The sequence below is a fragment of the Triplophysa rosa genome, linkage group LG1, assembly GCF_024868665.1.
Source record: "Triplophysa rosa linkage group LG1, Trosa_1v2, whole genome shotgun sequence".
NCBI lineage: Eukaryota > Metazoa > Chordata > Actinopteri > Cypriniformes > Nemacheilidae > Triplophysa > Triplophysa rosa.
The window spans coordinates 38,208,734-38,224,053 of NC_079890.1; the positions used below are offsets into that span (position 1 = coordinate 38,208,734).

General features: G+C 38.9%; 2 protein-coding genes across 3 annotated transcripts; one reads left to right on the plus strand and one right to left on the minus strand.

The window, feature by feature from the left end:
• Positions 1–111: 111 nt before the first annotated feature.
• hacd1 (3-hydroxyacyl-CoA dehydratase 1) lies at positions 112–6,910 on the minus strand. The gene is made up of 7 exons (XM_057332372.1): positions 6,701–6,910; positions 5,537–5,654; positions 5,019–5,037; positions 4,856–4,944; positions 4,605–4,726; positions 2,576–2,754; positions 112–2,476 (listed from the first exon to the last, which is right to left on the minus strand). Exons 1-7 carry the CDS (start codon positions 6,817–6,819, stop codon positions 2,394–2,396), a joined length of 729 nt encoding a protein of 242 aa, XP_057188355.1. The 5' UTR covers positions 6,820–6,910; the 3' UTR covers positions 112–2,393.
• Positions 6,911–7,448: 538 nt separating this feature from the next.
• On the plus strand, positions 7,449–13,048 carry LOC130553403 (transmembrane protein 236). Of its 2 annotated transcripts, none has more exons than XM_057332353.1 (5): positions 7,449–7,729; positions 8,939–9,560; positions 9,660–9,732; positions 11,235–11,358; positions 11,742–13,048. In XM_057332353.1, the coding sequence occupies exons 2-5, from the start codon at positions 9,172–9,174 to the stop codon at positions 12,554–12,556; spliced, it is 1,401 nt and encodes a 466-aa protein (XP_057188336.1). In that variant the 5' UTR covers positions 7,449–7,729; positions 8,939–9,171; the 3' UTR covers positions 12,557–13,048. The 2 variants fall into 2 exon arrangements, with proteins under 2 accessions (XP_057188336.1, XP_057188344.1); XM_057332361.1 differs by having other exon boundaries at positions 7,516–7,729; positions 9,392–9,560.
• The last annotated feature ends 2,272 nt before the right edge of the window (positions 13,049–15,320 follow it).

A 15,320-nucleotide genomic window follows, 5' to 3' on the forward strand; every position in this document is an offset into this window, starting at 1 on the left:
GTTTAGATATTCTAAAGTTTTTTTAAGGTTATTTCTCACACTTAAGATTTTTGAAAACTTTGCCCATTATCATAAGAACATCTTTGACATAGATGATGCTGTGAAANAAAGAGGAAAAATACGATAAGAAAAATAATTTTCAGATGCATCGTACGTTATTTACAGCAATAATATGACATTAAATCGATCTAAACGGAGTAATTAGAAGACGGTATTACTCCACCACCTGTGTGACGTCATCAACTATATTGTTGAACCAACGTTGTTCAAACGACAGATAAGAGACAAACAGTCGTGAGTAGCTATTAGTTAGTTTCTAAAACGATGCATCGTACTATGGTGGTTAGCCAGCAGGTTATGTCGTTGTTAGGGAAACGCACCCCAGAATGACTTTATTTTGATGAACAATAAGTATTTTCTTTGTATCATTGAGTTCACTACTAGAGCATGTTGTCTTCTCACTTTTATTGTTTCTTTCATTCATAACAAAACTTTTCTTCAGTCCGTACAATTGCCAGATATTAAATGACATGAAAATGTGCATTTGAAGTCTTCACATTTGTATGGTTTCACCAGCCTCAAACATCTGTCTCGCCTCAGCTGCACAGAAGATTCAAATGATGTAGCACCGTCAAGCTTCTTACAAAAATAACACAACACAACACAGAAAGATTTCAGCAGTCTAGGTCAAACGAGTCCTGGATTCAGCTAACCGCGTGATTTCTACTGAACTAGGTGTACAAACTTCACCTGTTGACTTCATCTAGTTTGCATTGTAAACATTGAAGCAGCAAAAATAATCAAAGTGCAGAATAAAGTGTAAAAAAATATGTCAACATTTTTTCCCTTTTGTTTTGAATCCGTACAGTGTGCACCAACCGGCCGTGACACATTAAGCTTTCAGGTTTGGTTGTTTTCTCCATCGCTTGGTTGCTGTGGCCACGCCCACTGTGAAATCTCATTGGACCAGACTCGCGCTCCTCATGAATATTAAAAATAAAACACGGAGGAGGAGACTGAGAAACATTGGATAGTTTTTAGTTTAACCTTTATTGGGTGTTTTGGGGATTTTGTGTTTCAATATCTGGAAACTTGTTTGTGTCGTACCTGCTTTGGACCCAATGTTACGTTCAAAACAAAACCCTTCTTGCACATGATCAGTTTAGATATTCTAAAGTTTTTTTAAGGTTATTTCTCACACTTAAGATTTTTGAAAACTTTGCCCATTATCATAAGAACATCTTTGACATAGATGATGCTGTGAAAATTGCTAAATAAGTGATCTTTTTTCTTTACCTCGTCTCTGTTCCTTATGAACGAAAACATGTCCAAAGAAATAGCCTACACTCTTAAAAAAGGTGCTACTAAAGGTTCTTCGATGCCATAGAAGAACCCTTTGGTTCCATAAAGAACCTTTAACATCTGAAGAACCTTTCTGTTTCACAAAAGGTTCTTTGTGGCGAAAAAAGGTTTTTCAGATGATAAAAAAGTAAGAAAGAGATGATTCTTTAATGAACCTTTGGCTGAATGCTTCTTCTGTGGAACCAAAAATGGTTCTTCTGTGGCATCGCTGTGAACAACCTTTTAAGCACCTTTATGTTCAAGAGTGTAGTGGTAAAAAAATCCTAACATTGCTAGTTGCTATTGTGGCGAAACGGCAACATCTTTCATACTTCCATCCTCACTTCTCCGATGGGTACGGTAAGATTAAAGGGATTGTTTGTCTAAAAATAAAATTCTGTCATCATTTATTCACCCGTATGTCATTTAAAACCTGTATATGACTCTTTCTTCTGTGGAACACAAAAGAAGATATTTTGATAAATGTGGTTTTGTGTTCATACAATGGAAGTCAATGGAGTTTAATGTTGTTTGGCTATCAACGTTCTTCAAAATATCTTCTTTTGTGTTCTGCAGAGGAAAGAAAGCCAAACCAGTTTGAAACGACATGGGGATGCATAAATGTTGATTTTATTTTTGGGCGATCCATCCCTTTATCATAAGCCAATAACATATAAGCGAAAAAAGAGAGAAGGCCAACAGTTTGTGCAGTGGTTTACCGTAGTATTTCTGTAATGCCACAGAGCATTGGTAATAATTGTTTGGTAGTATTAAATCCAGTTCACAAAGGTCTTGTCTGCAATAGATGAGAGTGGAAATCCTGGTTTGGTTGATCTAAATCCTTTGACGTTGGTCGTGAGTTCGTCCTTGTGAAATGTAAAGGGCCGGGATGTTTTGTGTTTTACTTGAGGTGAGGTTCTGCTCGAAGAAAACTGAATTGTAGATTTAACCGTTACAGGATTGATTTGTATTTTCAGATGTTCCTTGCTCCAGGAACGCAGCATGCGTATTTTAACCGTTGAGTGATGGATGAGATGATGGACGTTTGTTTGTTATTCATCTTTCTCTACTATGACTTCTCCATGAAGGACTCTCCTCCTCTGACGCAGCATGTGCAGGAACAGCTGAGGAAACACTGAAAGACAAACAAACAAGTTACATAATGAAGAATCACATACTTTTCACATATTGTCATAACATAACATCTAGTGTTAGCGTGCTGGTGGGATCTTACGTGGGATGTACGAGAGCATGACGATGATGAGAAAGTAGTAATAGTCGAAGGAGACGTTGTATTTGTTGGGGAGTCTCAGCGAGTACATGCCCGACCGCCGGACGTACGGTAACGCTCCGTATATTGTCATCAGCTCACCGATCACGCCCAGAGGATACATGACAATGAACAAGTTATATCTGGAGAGAGGTAAAACATTAAAGTGAGTTTAACACCTTTTTGAGGCCTTCTGATTCTCCACAGCGATCATTCTGTACGTCACTACAATCAGCTAAAGATCCGTAAACTATGTTAAGACGGCACGTCACAATCACATCGTTAGTTATAATCTGGTTAAAATCTGGAACAATAGATATTGTAAGAACTATTTTGTTAAATTGTTTAGTAAATTCTGTAGTTTAAAACACACAAACACACAGATTTGTTTCATCTCATACATCTCATGTTTGACTTGAAGTGAATTGTGCAAAAAAGATTATTCGCCAAACAATTAACCTTATACTGTCGCAAAAGCGCAAACACATATAACATACAAATTGTACAAATTCGCCACCTTGTCAAAAATAATTATGAATTGCCATGACGTTGTGTTGAAAAATGCAACACCTGCAAACAATGGGCTAGTTGCACAACATGTCACCGGTGAGCTTTTGGGACGCCAAGGTCAGCAGACTAATTTCCGGTCGTATAACACTGTTGCGTTGTTTTGTTTTAACGAAGTGCTCAATGTAAAGAGGATCTGTCATATCGCTTACTTATGACTTTTTTTATCCAAAAAACACCCATAATTGACGGCCAAAATTCTCCTTTTCCCATACATGTTTGTTTGATTTGACACGGACATCAAAATGACATTGGACAAACCACATGCTTTGTTTGAGTGTTTTAGCATAGGCTACATGCTCATTTTTAACACCTGTCCATAGTGTTAGACAACCGGAAATTAGTCTGCCGACCCTGGCGTCCCAAAAGCTCACCGGCACCATCTTGTGCAACTAGCGTTCCAGCTCAGTAAACATGTGCTGTGTCCCAATTCGCCTACTTATACTATGCACTAAAAGTATGTACCGTTTTTGTAATGGAAAAGTATATACATTTTAGTGTGTAGCAAAACAATATGCACGCCCTGGGAAATACTACCAAGCAGAAGTGGCCGTTGTTGCCTAGACAGCATTGTGGCAATTAAAGTCCCTGTGAACCGGAAGTTGCGATTGTTTTTACTTCGTATTTTGAAAAATTTCCAAGTGAAATGGAATTTCAAATGAGAAAAATAGTGGGCACGGCATTCGTCTTTCTCTACAATTTGATTGGATGTATAAAAACAGTCGTTGCATTTTGAAATGAAACTGGCAGCAGACTGACTGTTGAAGGGGAGGAGTTAACGGATGCTCCGCCCAAGCCATCTAAATTACGTCATTTAAGATGGATAGTCGCTACAGGAAGGAAGCGCATTTTCAGATTTTAAGTAAAGATTATAAGGACACAAGAATTCTAAAAAGAGAATGACCCACATTGATAAACTATTTACAATAAACACTGCAATATTTCATGAAAGAATAGGCATTGTAATTTTTAATTTCACTGGGACTTTAACTGTCCCACACATCAAAATACAGCTCTTCTTTCCATTAAGGTATTTATTCATTCATTATTTCGTATGTAATGTTTACTGTATACTTACGTTTGTTAATTTAGTGACGCATCAGTTATATAATTTATTAATGCAGAGGAGCGTCACTAAACTCCGCCTACTCGCGGTGAATTGTGGGTAATATCAGCCCTCACAGTGTGCATCGTTCTGCATTTCGAATTTCTACCGTAAGTAGTAGACCATCCGGGAATCTTTGGAATACTGTTTTCAACATACTACAATTTGAGACACACTAATTCTACTTTCGAATACTATTTAAGACGGACAGTATGCGGATTGGGACGCAGAGTTGGAGTTCAGAGAGAACTCCAGAGCTGGAATGTTCATGAGTACTGAGCATTCTCAGAGAAAGCAAAGCATGCTGGGAAATGCGGTCACCTGGCCCACTTGATGAAGTATGGCAGATGATTGAGAAGCTTGAAAGTGTAGAAAGAGTAACGGGTGATTTCTGTAAGCGTCCACACGACTACAAACAAAACCACGCTCTCTTCATTCTGAATCTGATCACACATGCAACACCACGAGAAAAAGAAACAGAAGAAGTGTGAAAGATCATTTACAAAGGAGAAAGGGATGGACGTGGGTTACACATTTGAAGCACTAATTTCTGTCATGTGATTTTTACGGACCTGTCTTATGCTGTTTGTGATGAACCAAACCATGAATATCCGAGAGGACACTTGGACCCCAGTCACAATCACAGATGTCCGAACAATTCCTGCAAAGATGCGAAGATCTGTACACACAACTCAACTGAAACATTGTACATAGCACTTACAAACAACTACATACCGATTGCACAGTGTCCAATCTGAAATAAAAACAAAATGAGGTGAGATGAATTTCTACAATTCAGGAATGACACAACAATGAAGATATGTGCAGAATCAGATGTTCATTATATGGTGAAACACACGGACATGAATTCAGAGAGCGAGAAAGAGAGAATGTTTCTTATATCAATTAAATCACAAGAAAAGTTGATGTGGTCAGGACAATGATTCATATTGTTCATATCAATATTGATGTCTTTAAATCATGGGTGACAGTTCACCCATAAATGAAAATGACTTCTGCAGAACACAAAAGAAGATATTTTGAAGAACGTTGGTAACCATATAACATTGAACACCCATTGACTTCTGTATGAACACAAAACCACCGAGACATCATATAGGTTTTAAATGACACGAGGGTGAATAAATGATGACAGAATTTTTACTTTTGGGGTAAACGATCCCTTAAGTGACCTGATAATATTTCTTCAAACATTTTATTATCACTCTGGTGTTTACAGCAGCTGGTCTCACCTCCAGTAATGCGAAGGTCTGGAAAAACTTCAGTGTTCTTGCAATAGTTTTGTACAATCCTTTATGAGTGCCTTTGTGAAAATAAAAGCGGACCATTGCAACAGCCAGTACCAGCCACCTGCAAAACCACATCACCATACATCACAATAATATAACGTTGACAAAATGATGAATCTTGAGTAAAGAACTGCTGTTAGAAACAATTCATCATGTGCACACTTTCTTACGTCATTCAGAGATTTGTAAATGTGCATTGACTCTCCTAATACTTTTTGAGGTCTCTGTATCTGGTGTACATTATATAATCTCTCGTACTGAAAGATTTGAAAGATTTACAACTAGTTTGATATTTTATTATTTTAGGAACAATATGGGATGAAAGGATTTGGTGATAAAGCAATTTGAAAAACGGATTATTTATATCGGGATATGGAAAGCAAATCTTTTTTTCCATCACAAGGAAATGTAATATGTTAATTAATGATAAATTAACCATGGGTTTCCAACAAATAAAACAAAAAACCATGATTAACTAATTTAAACCATGGTTGAACCATAGTTATGTATTTGCAGTAAAACAAATCAATCAATTAATCTGGCAAAAACAATGTTGTTTACTACACTTTTACTATAAAAAAAACCACGGTTAATTTTCATAAGGGACAACTGCCCCCCGGTCTGTCTTCGTCCACAGACGCCGCTCTTCATTTGCCCTTTCAAACTTTACCCGGCTTGAGCGCGTAACCGCTGCAATGCGCGCACCAACACGCCAAACACATATAATAGCCATTCTCGTGCATTATTATTTTCTGCCCTTGTTTTAATTCCGCCTGTCAAGCATTTGGTCACGCCGCGTCAGCGCGCATCTAAACATATCCCCGCGACAGACGCGCGCACGCAGCACCGTCAACCGTATTTGGCAAGAGCGAACACAAGGAAAATCCCCGTTATATTGTTACAACTGACCGTAAATGAAACAAAACTAACGGAAAACTGCGCGCACCGACACACTTTTACGCAACATTGTTTTAAAGAGTTTTGTACATTAGTAAAGCACTTTAACCACTACTTGACTGATTTACAATGGACTATAAGGAGACGCAGAATAAAAGCGCGTGCACAGTGAATTAAAGCGCTTGAAAGGCAAACTTTCGTGCGCAATACCCGGCGGTCATGGCGATGTTGTAGAAGGTGAGCCATGCCGTGGCGATGGCGCCTTTCGTCCGCTTCTTGTTGTTGGTTTCTTTCTCCTCGACGGCTCCGTCCTCCTCGCCAGACGCCATGGTACCGGGTCCGAGACACACTGCCAAAGTCACGCAAACAGCTGCTGTCGGAGGGGCTGGCCATCCTTCCGCGAGACCCTCTGAAGGGGCCAGTGCCCGCGAGCGCGTGAATCACTGTCCACGGAGGAGAATCACTGATCATTTTAATGGACAGTTTATCACTTTCATGCTTTTAATGCCACCATTATCATTTTGGCAACGCGTTGAAAATCAATTTTAGGTTGAAAGTTTAATGCAATTTGAGGAAGTTGCGGGTTTTACAATGCGGGTTAAACAAATAAAAGTTACAACATACAAATGCATTTAATTCGGATAAAATTGTAATTATTATGAAATTAATAGAATACTGAATTGTTTCTGTATTATTTATAAAATGGAGTCTTAGTCTGGAGATTAGTCGTCTCAGATTGGTTTCAATGAACCAGATTCTTAGATCCTGATAACAAACATCATCATCGGGGTTGTGTGACTGCAGCTTTGGTGTTTGATGATGTCATAAAGCCAAAGGCGACAAAAAGTACAAAAACAAATCTGAAATTGGTGTTCACGATATAAACATTGAGTGAATCAGTAACAGTTTGTTTATTTATTAAGACATATCATATATATTTTTCTCTTTTATAATTTTCATTCGATTTTCTTTCCCAGTATGACTTTCTATTATGTTGGTCTTTGGTAATATCCCTTTAAAAGGTTCCCATCTGACGTCATCGTCCAGGAAGTGACACCTTTCTGATGGGAAATCTGCACAAACAACAGCAAGTATTTGATGAAATTAAAGAAATCGATGTGAAAATGTTTTTGTTTAAATGTGTAAAGATTAAAGTTGATCAAAGTTAAATGTTTTTAAAGTTAAACGTAACCGCTTGACAAGAACGACACATTCAACCATTTAAACCATTTTTACTACGTGAGTAACGTTACGTGTCAATGAATGAAATGAAAGTTTGTGTAGCTTCAGTGTTGATCGTGGAACTGATAGTCTGTGCCATCTCCTGAATGAAATTCGTCAAAAATGTTTGATTTATCACTGATATAACTATAAGGTTCTCTTAAAGCAAATAAAAAAAGTGAAAAAATGTCACTTTTTTCAATTTGCTTGAAAAGATGAATTCTGAACAAATTTAGACAACAACACAACCTTCATTTAGTTTGCATTTATACAATATATGCACAGTTCTTAATTTAAACAGAATTTAATTCTGGCTATGACTGTGTGGTCACATGGTATGATGTCACTTAAAAAAGTAATGTGGTGGTTATAATGTATGATGTCATACCCAAATGTGGTGCCAGAGAAGCTTTAAAACATTGATTTTTATCATATTTTTATGGATTTATATAAAAAAGAGATATATATATATAATAAAATGTATTATTATAATATAACGTTATAACGTTAAAATATAACCAGCAGATATTTTCTTATACACATTATGTCTGGTTAGTGTATGTTGAAGGATTGTCTCGGTGCTGTAAGACGTAATTCAGTCTTGTAAGAGCTCAGGGATGGCTGACGGGTGAAGGCTGCATCTAAAAAAGTGTTTCACAGCAGATTCTAAAATTAGTTCCCCTCCCACAACCCAAAGAAATCAGTGTGAACTGAAGACGCCACCAAATATAGGACAACCCCCCCACTCTCACACACACGCACGCACACACACACACACACACGTCCTGATCCTGTTACACATGCATACGTACATACAGTAAGTTTACGCTCAATTTGAACATCTAGCAGAACAAATGCTGTGCAAACATGCACAAAACCATAGCCTCGCATGTACTCCAGCCTGTCTCTGGTTTCTACACACATACAGTTAAAACACATCATTAACACATTATTTCACTTTCTAAAAACAAACATTTGTTTTGATTTGATTTGTTTACTTTATGTGTCACAATCACACTGTTCAATAATGACCACAAGATGGAGACACACAACAATGGTCACTGTGTACTGGTTAGGGTAGACATGCACACTCACAACACAAACTCTGTACATTGTCTTTTTTTACATAAATGCAAAAATATTTTTGTGGGTGTAGAGTTTGATTAGTATTCCTATAAAGATAAAGAATATTCTTACTTACAATTTCTTGATGTGATGTGATGTCAGTGTTATTGTGTGTGTGTTTTTGTTGTGTGATGTCAGTGTTATTGTGTGTGTTTGTTGTGTGATGTCAGTGTTATTGTGTGTGTTTGTTGTGTGATGTCAGTGTTATTGTGTGTGTGTTTGTTGTGTGATGTCAGTGTTATTGTGTGTGATGTCAGTGTTTGTGTGTGTGTGCGTGTTTGTTGTGTGGTGTGGCTGTTGTCGTGTGTTCAGGTTTGCTCTGATATGGCAACACAATGGTGAGTGCAGAGTCAGCGCTGAAGCTCATTGGTGTGAATGGAACATGCAGCACTCACACAATCAACTCAAGCCTACAGCCAAGTCTCATTGTTTCTCGTCTCGTTCTCATCATGGGCTCAGGGAGCAGGATTAAGTTTGCTGTCTGTGAGCTTCTGCAGTTCGCAGGTTTTTGCGTTCCACACTTTATCGTAATGCAGCGTTTCGCTGTCATCTTAGCTCGAGCAATGAGCCAATCGCAGGCCTCTGCCGGGAATGCAACGACAGCTTATTGGCTGGTCGTGGCATCGTCCGTGGCCTACGTGACATCAATGGCCATGCTGATCTGGCTGCCTATGAAGTACATGGTCTTTATGAAGAAGAAAGCACTGGTGGGCCGGGAGAAGTGGTGAGAGAGAGAGAGAGAGACATCAGCAGTACTCTGTGACTGTTTTCAACTTCACTGACAACTTTTATGTGATGGCCTGAGTGATTTTTCTTCTTTCAGGAGACCTGTTGCTTTGGCTTATGTGCTTCTCTCGACGCTGCCCTATTTCGCTTTCCTCATCGCCAGTTCTGAGGTACATCCATGTTTGAAAAATGATACACTTTGTTCTCCGTTGACTCGGGAGTCTGGTTGTCCTGTAAACGTGGACTGTACAGATTTCAATTTACTCGCACTAAACTCAACCCATGGTTGGTTAAAGTCCGGACACGGTTTGGTTTGTCCATATGTTACCCAAGCGTGCACTCTGTTGGGGTATTTTCAACCAAGCGTTGGCTCAAAAAGCGACGACCCGTTGGGTTATAAATAAAGCTGTGTTGTTTCAACCCAACATGCTGGACTGTTTGAACCCGTTGTTGGGTTAAAATATCAACATTTTCTTGGTTAATTTGATGGGTTGGGTTTATCCCTTCTTGACCCAGTGCTGGGTTAAAAATAACCAACTTCCTGTTTCGTCAGATTCTATTGATGTGTTTTGATTCAGCATGTTCAGTATAAGACATATATATTTTAGTTGTTGACAGTAGTGTGATTGAATTGAGATCAAACAGAGAAAAAGTAACCACATTGATCACACATGAATCTCCTCTAAAATGTCTGAAAATATCTCAGCTAGTCAAACCCGCGATGGAAAGACTTCAAACATCACTCGTGAAATGATTCCATGACCAAATGATCAGCGTTAACCTCATAGCTCTCTGTACTCGTAATGCCCGTCAACCGTTGTGTCATTCGTGTCTGTTTTTATTTCTCCTCCGTCATTCTAAGAGAAACATCTGAATGTTGATACTTAAGCGAAACAGTTGAGAACGTTTGGTCTTCCTGAGCAATAAAATGTGAGATCAGAGTGAGAAACAGCTGAGCAGTGTTTGATGCGCCGTGTTGATAAGCATTTCCTGTTTTGTTTAACAGAAGAATCTGAGGTGACGGAGTCAAAAGTTCTTCCACATTCTGACTGCGTTTCACGTGTGTGTGTTCATTAGACATTCATGTTTTTTTATACCACACTGAAACCTTTCTTTTGGTATTTTCAAAATATTTTGGCAAAAAAGTCAAAGTGCAACGTATCACGGAATATGGGTTTTATTCTAAAATACAGAAAAACAAAAAAAGCTGACAGGAAATAAAACAAACATTGAGTACAATTCTATCTGTTATTAGTATTAGTATTTTTTAATTGTGTCTTGTGGCAATATTATTTTATGTTCATTCTCCTGCTGTTTAAATTATGCACGTGTTGTGTGTCTATTTTGAATAAACCTCCTTAAATTCTTCTCAGAGCTTTAAATGCTTCTTTTTAAACTCTTCTTTTAATGCAAATTAATATCTCAAATATTTATTAAAATATTTTAATAAAAAGTGAATATGTCAATTGCCCAAAATGTGAACATCACTTTTGGTCTCTACCATACATGCTTTCCTCATACACAGATACTTCAGCTGCAGGGAAACAGCTGTACCTCAACATTCCCAATGCAGAAATCCCTATCCGGAGTGATATTCCAACAACAGAATGTGTTTGCTAAAAATTTTTCTCACATCTCTCTTTTTTCTCTGTCTCTCGTCCATGTTTTTCAGGTACAGATTAGAAATGATCTGAGGTTAGACACATTTGCCGAATTGCCCGTGTCACTGGTTCTTTTCTCTCTGATTTGCATCGATATAGTGGAACGAATCCGTCATTGCAGACTTACTGGTCAAGGTAAAACAAACACTATTGATGTTGCATTAATATGACACATATGGTAATATTAGTATATCATAGATATTATTATTGCACCACTTAAGTTAATTAGAGATTAAATAAAATTGTAAATAAATTACGTAATTCAATTAAATGTTTTATTTTAATTGATCTTAATTTTATTTATTTAACGTAACTTTTAAAGTAAAGTAACTTTAAGTAAAGTAACTTTTAAGTAAAGCAAAGAAACTTTTAAGTAAAGTTACTTTAAAGTAAAGTAACTTAAGTAAAATTACTTGTAAGTAAAGTAACTTTAAAGCAAAAGTAAAAGTAACTTTAAAGTAAAAGTTACATGTAATGTAATGTACCTTACTTTACTTTACTTTACTTTCTGTGTGCAGCTAATGAACTGGCACGTGATCCGGACATTGCCTCTCCAGTGGTGACACATGTTGGTCGAGTTTCTTCTATAGTCTCTCCTGCGAGCGGGCCATCACCTGCAGCTAACATTGGTGCAGATCACGCAGCGCAGACGGCGAACGGGATCGTGCGAGGGTTGTCTGCCAGCGCGACCATTACGGGCTTATCGGGCAGCGGGACGGCCCCGGGTCACGCCGCCAACGCACCGGTTCCATTGCTGCCCAATAACGGAGCAGTTTCAGGCCTGCCATTTGCAGGGGTCCATGGCAACACAACAATTCCAGGGTTGCCCGACAACGGTGCATTTCCAAGACCGATACCAGGCAACCACAGGCAGACATGTGGCATTCCGGGAGTTTATCCACAATCCGCCATACCCTTTGCAAACTTTCCAGCCGCCCCTCCGTACTCAGGACCGCTCAGATTCCTGCTAGCCAGTGACGTCCGCGCCGACGTGTTCGCCAACAGCTTTTTGTTCTGGTTGGATACGGTGGAGATGGTTCGGGTAACGGGTCACACCCCTGTGTATTTTTCCGGCTGGGCTTTACCGGTTTACCTCTTTTGTTTCCTATCCTCGATGCGATTGGTTTTAACACCTCACAGTCCCCTCCTGTCACCTCTGGGTGTGGTTCTTCAAGATCTTCCCTTTCTTGTCTTGAGAACGGCATTGATCGCTTTGTTCGGTTTTGTTACGCCGCTGCTGTACGTGATGAAGAATCTGCTGGTCTGCCTGGCCTACATCTACTTCAACTTCATGACAAAACTGAAAGTGTTCAACACGGAGAGAATGTTCTGATGGAGATGCTTGGAGAAATAACAGAAGCACATTTATGACTTAGAAAACGGACTAAATATAAAGTATTGCAATTTGACAGGATCGTGGGGCTGTTTCTGGCATCTTGTTCTCTGAATGTAATGAATGTTCTGCCAAACACTTATTTTATAACCCGAAAGAGTGATTTATTTTCTTACTGGTTGGTTTGGATCTACATAGCACAGAGATTTTTAAGAATGTTCTTCTCTTTGTGACAAACAGAGTCGAATAAAAATGGGAAATTAGAAAGTCATGTCTTGGAAATCCATCCAAAGTTTTTTTTCACTTTATCTTTCATGTATGTGATTTTATGCGCATGATTGAATTCTGACAGGAAACAGGATGTCCATGTGACAATTAAAGAAGCTTGAACCTCTTATTTCCTTCTTGCCGAGCTTCATCTTCTCCAGAACTGCATCGTGTCTGGAATCTCACCAAATCAGCATTTTCACCCCTGTTGAAAGTAAGACACAACCACATTTCATATCATCTCCATTCTTGTCTAGCCCCATCTCCTCTGTTTTTAAAAAACTATACTTAAAAAGCAGATGAGGAAGAAACCTTTGAAGGAAGCAGGACTCAACGGGTGAAGATTCTTCTTCATTCACCCACACAATTAAACAAAATAATAGATCAAACATGTACGAGTTTCTTTCTTCTGCAGAACACAAAAGAAGATATTTTCAAGAACGTTGATAACCAAACAACATTGACCGCCATTGACTTCCGTTGTATGAACACCACAGAAACATTTCTCAAAATATCTTCTTTTTTGTTTAGAAGGAAGAGTCACACACTCTTAAAAATAAAAGTGCTTCGCCATGGCGTAGAAGAACCTTTTTTGTCTACATGGTTCCGAAGAACCTTTCTGTTTCACAAAAGGTTCTTTGTGGCGTAAAAACGTTTTTGAAGAACCAAAAATGGTTCTTCTGTGGCATCGCTGTGAAGAACCTTTTAAGCACAGGTTTTCAACCACAAGAGGTGGAATAAATAATGACAGAAATGTTATTTTTGGGTGAACTATCCCTAAAACAAAGTAATAGGTTGAGTTATGAACATCTTTCAACCATCTTCCATCAGACTCTGGATTAGATTTCGGGTCGACGTTAATTAGAATGTTATTGCCCATATGTTGCTCTTTTTGGGTAAATTTGGTGATCTTTAATAATATTGACTTTTTAAATATATACAGTATGTTATATCTTTGTTTTAATCTGTCTGACAAATCAACATATTATTTATATTAAGATTTACTTTTTTAACATCGTGATAAATTAAGACAATCCTTTTCTCATAGATGTGAGAGGTCTTGTGTTTTTTGGAGAGATTGGACATTTTGGTCTCAACAATAGCTTCTCTCATAACATTGACTTTAGATGGCAGACTTGACAAATCTGAGTTCAGTTTGAGACATCTCTTCTGAAACTCTAATGACAGAGACATTTTTGGCTTTTTTTCTCATGGGAAATATCTGAGACTTAAGCAGAAGCTTCCATTTGCTTTTAAAGTAATTTTGCATTTTGGGGATGATCTGGTTGGTGTGTGGGTTATGTTAGGACAGCGTTACTTCTACAGGAACGCTGTTGCATGAACACGCCTTACTTGGAAAATTCACAGACCCGCTGAGACCTCTGACTGGAAGTCAATTTTAAAAGCAGACAGTTTATGACACGGACAAGAAATGGGGCTTCTGTCCAACCAAAGGTTATAGTATTGAATACAATTATTATATTATGCAACAAATAATTTGTTCAAAAACAAATATTTGAATAAAAGTTGTGTAAAAAGCTGTAAATTGCACTTGTTTTAATAACAAATACAATTGCTACTTCTGCACTTATGTAAAGTCCCCTCACTATATTATGTTTTAGTAACAAAGTTCGGCAGGAGATGGAGCATATAATTAAGTTTGGCTGGTTCACTATCAGCAATCACGGCACCTACCCTATCAACTCAAGCGAGCGAGCATATACATAGACAATTAAGAAGATTACCTGTGCCATCTCTCAGTCTATCAGCATCAGACACGGAAACCATTACATATCTCATTAAACGAAGCAAGACGGATCAGGCCAGGAAAGGCCATTTTATCTACATATTCAACATCCAGTCCCCATTACAGCCTTATCAAACCCTCTCAGCCTACCTCTGTTTCAGGAGTCCGCAGGCCAATTCTCCTTCCGACCCCCTCTTCGTAGACGACTCGAATCGCACACGCTTCTGGTTCCGAAAGCATCTAAAATTCATTTTGCTCCATTCTAGCATCCCCGTTGATCACTTTTCCAGTCATTCCTTCCGCATTGGCGCGGAAACCATAGCCACCCAAAAGGGCCTTTCACAGCCTCAGATTCAAGCGCTTGGCCACTCGTCATCAGAGGCTTTCAAAAGCTGCATCCGGTCAGATTGCGCTCTCATCTTAGAAGCTCACCGGACCCTCATCTCTTGGATCGTTTAGCACCAACATTCATCCATCTACGAAGACTTACAGTCATCCATCAGTAGTATCGCAGCAGCGGTCGCCCTCGCAGAAACCAGGCTTCCTCCTCATGCTCTGTCGCAGCAGACTTCATCTTTCCAGAAGCCAGCACCGCCGCAGCGACCACCCCCACAAGGGCCCGTGCTTCCATCATTTACTCTGCCGCAGCAGTCAACAACCCTACAGAAGCCAGTATCTCCGCAGCGACTGCCCCCGCAGGGCCCCGTGCTTCCATCTTTTACTCTGCTGCAGCAGTCACCAAGCCTACAG

Coding starts and splice junctions, on each gene's coding strand:
- hacd1 (XM_057332372.1), bottom strand. CDS start 6,819: ATGGCGTCTGGCGAGGAGGACGGAGCCGTCGAGGAGAAAGAAACCAAC. Junction 2,755..4,604: donor TACTTCATCAAGTGGGCCAG/GTGACCGCATTT, acceptor ACCTCTCTCCAG/ATATAACTTGTTCATTGTCA. Junction 2,477..2,575: donor CATGCTCTCGTACATCCCAC/GTAAGATCCCAC, acceptor TTTGTCTTTCAG/TGTTTCCTCAGCTGTTCCTG.
- LOC130553403 (XM_057332353.1), top strand. CDS start 9,172: ATGGTGAGTGCAGAGTCAGCGCTGAAGCTCATTGGTGTGAATGGAACA. Junction 9,561..9,659: donor CTGGTGGGCCGGGAGAAGTG/GTGAGAGAGAGA, acceptor TTCTTCTTTCAG/GAGACCTGTTGCTTTGGCTT. Junction 11,359..11,741: donor TTGCAGACTTACTGGTCAAG/GTAAAACAAACA, acceptor TTCTGTGTGCAG/CTAATGAACTGGCACGTGAT.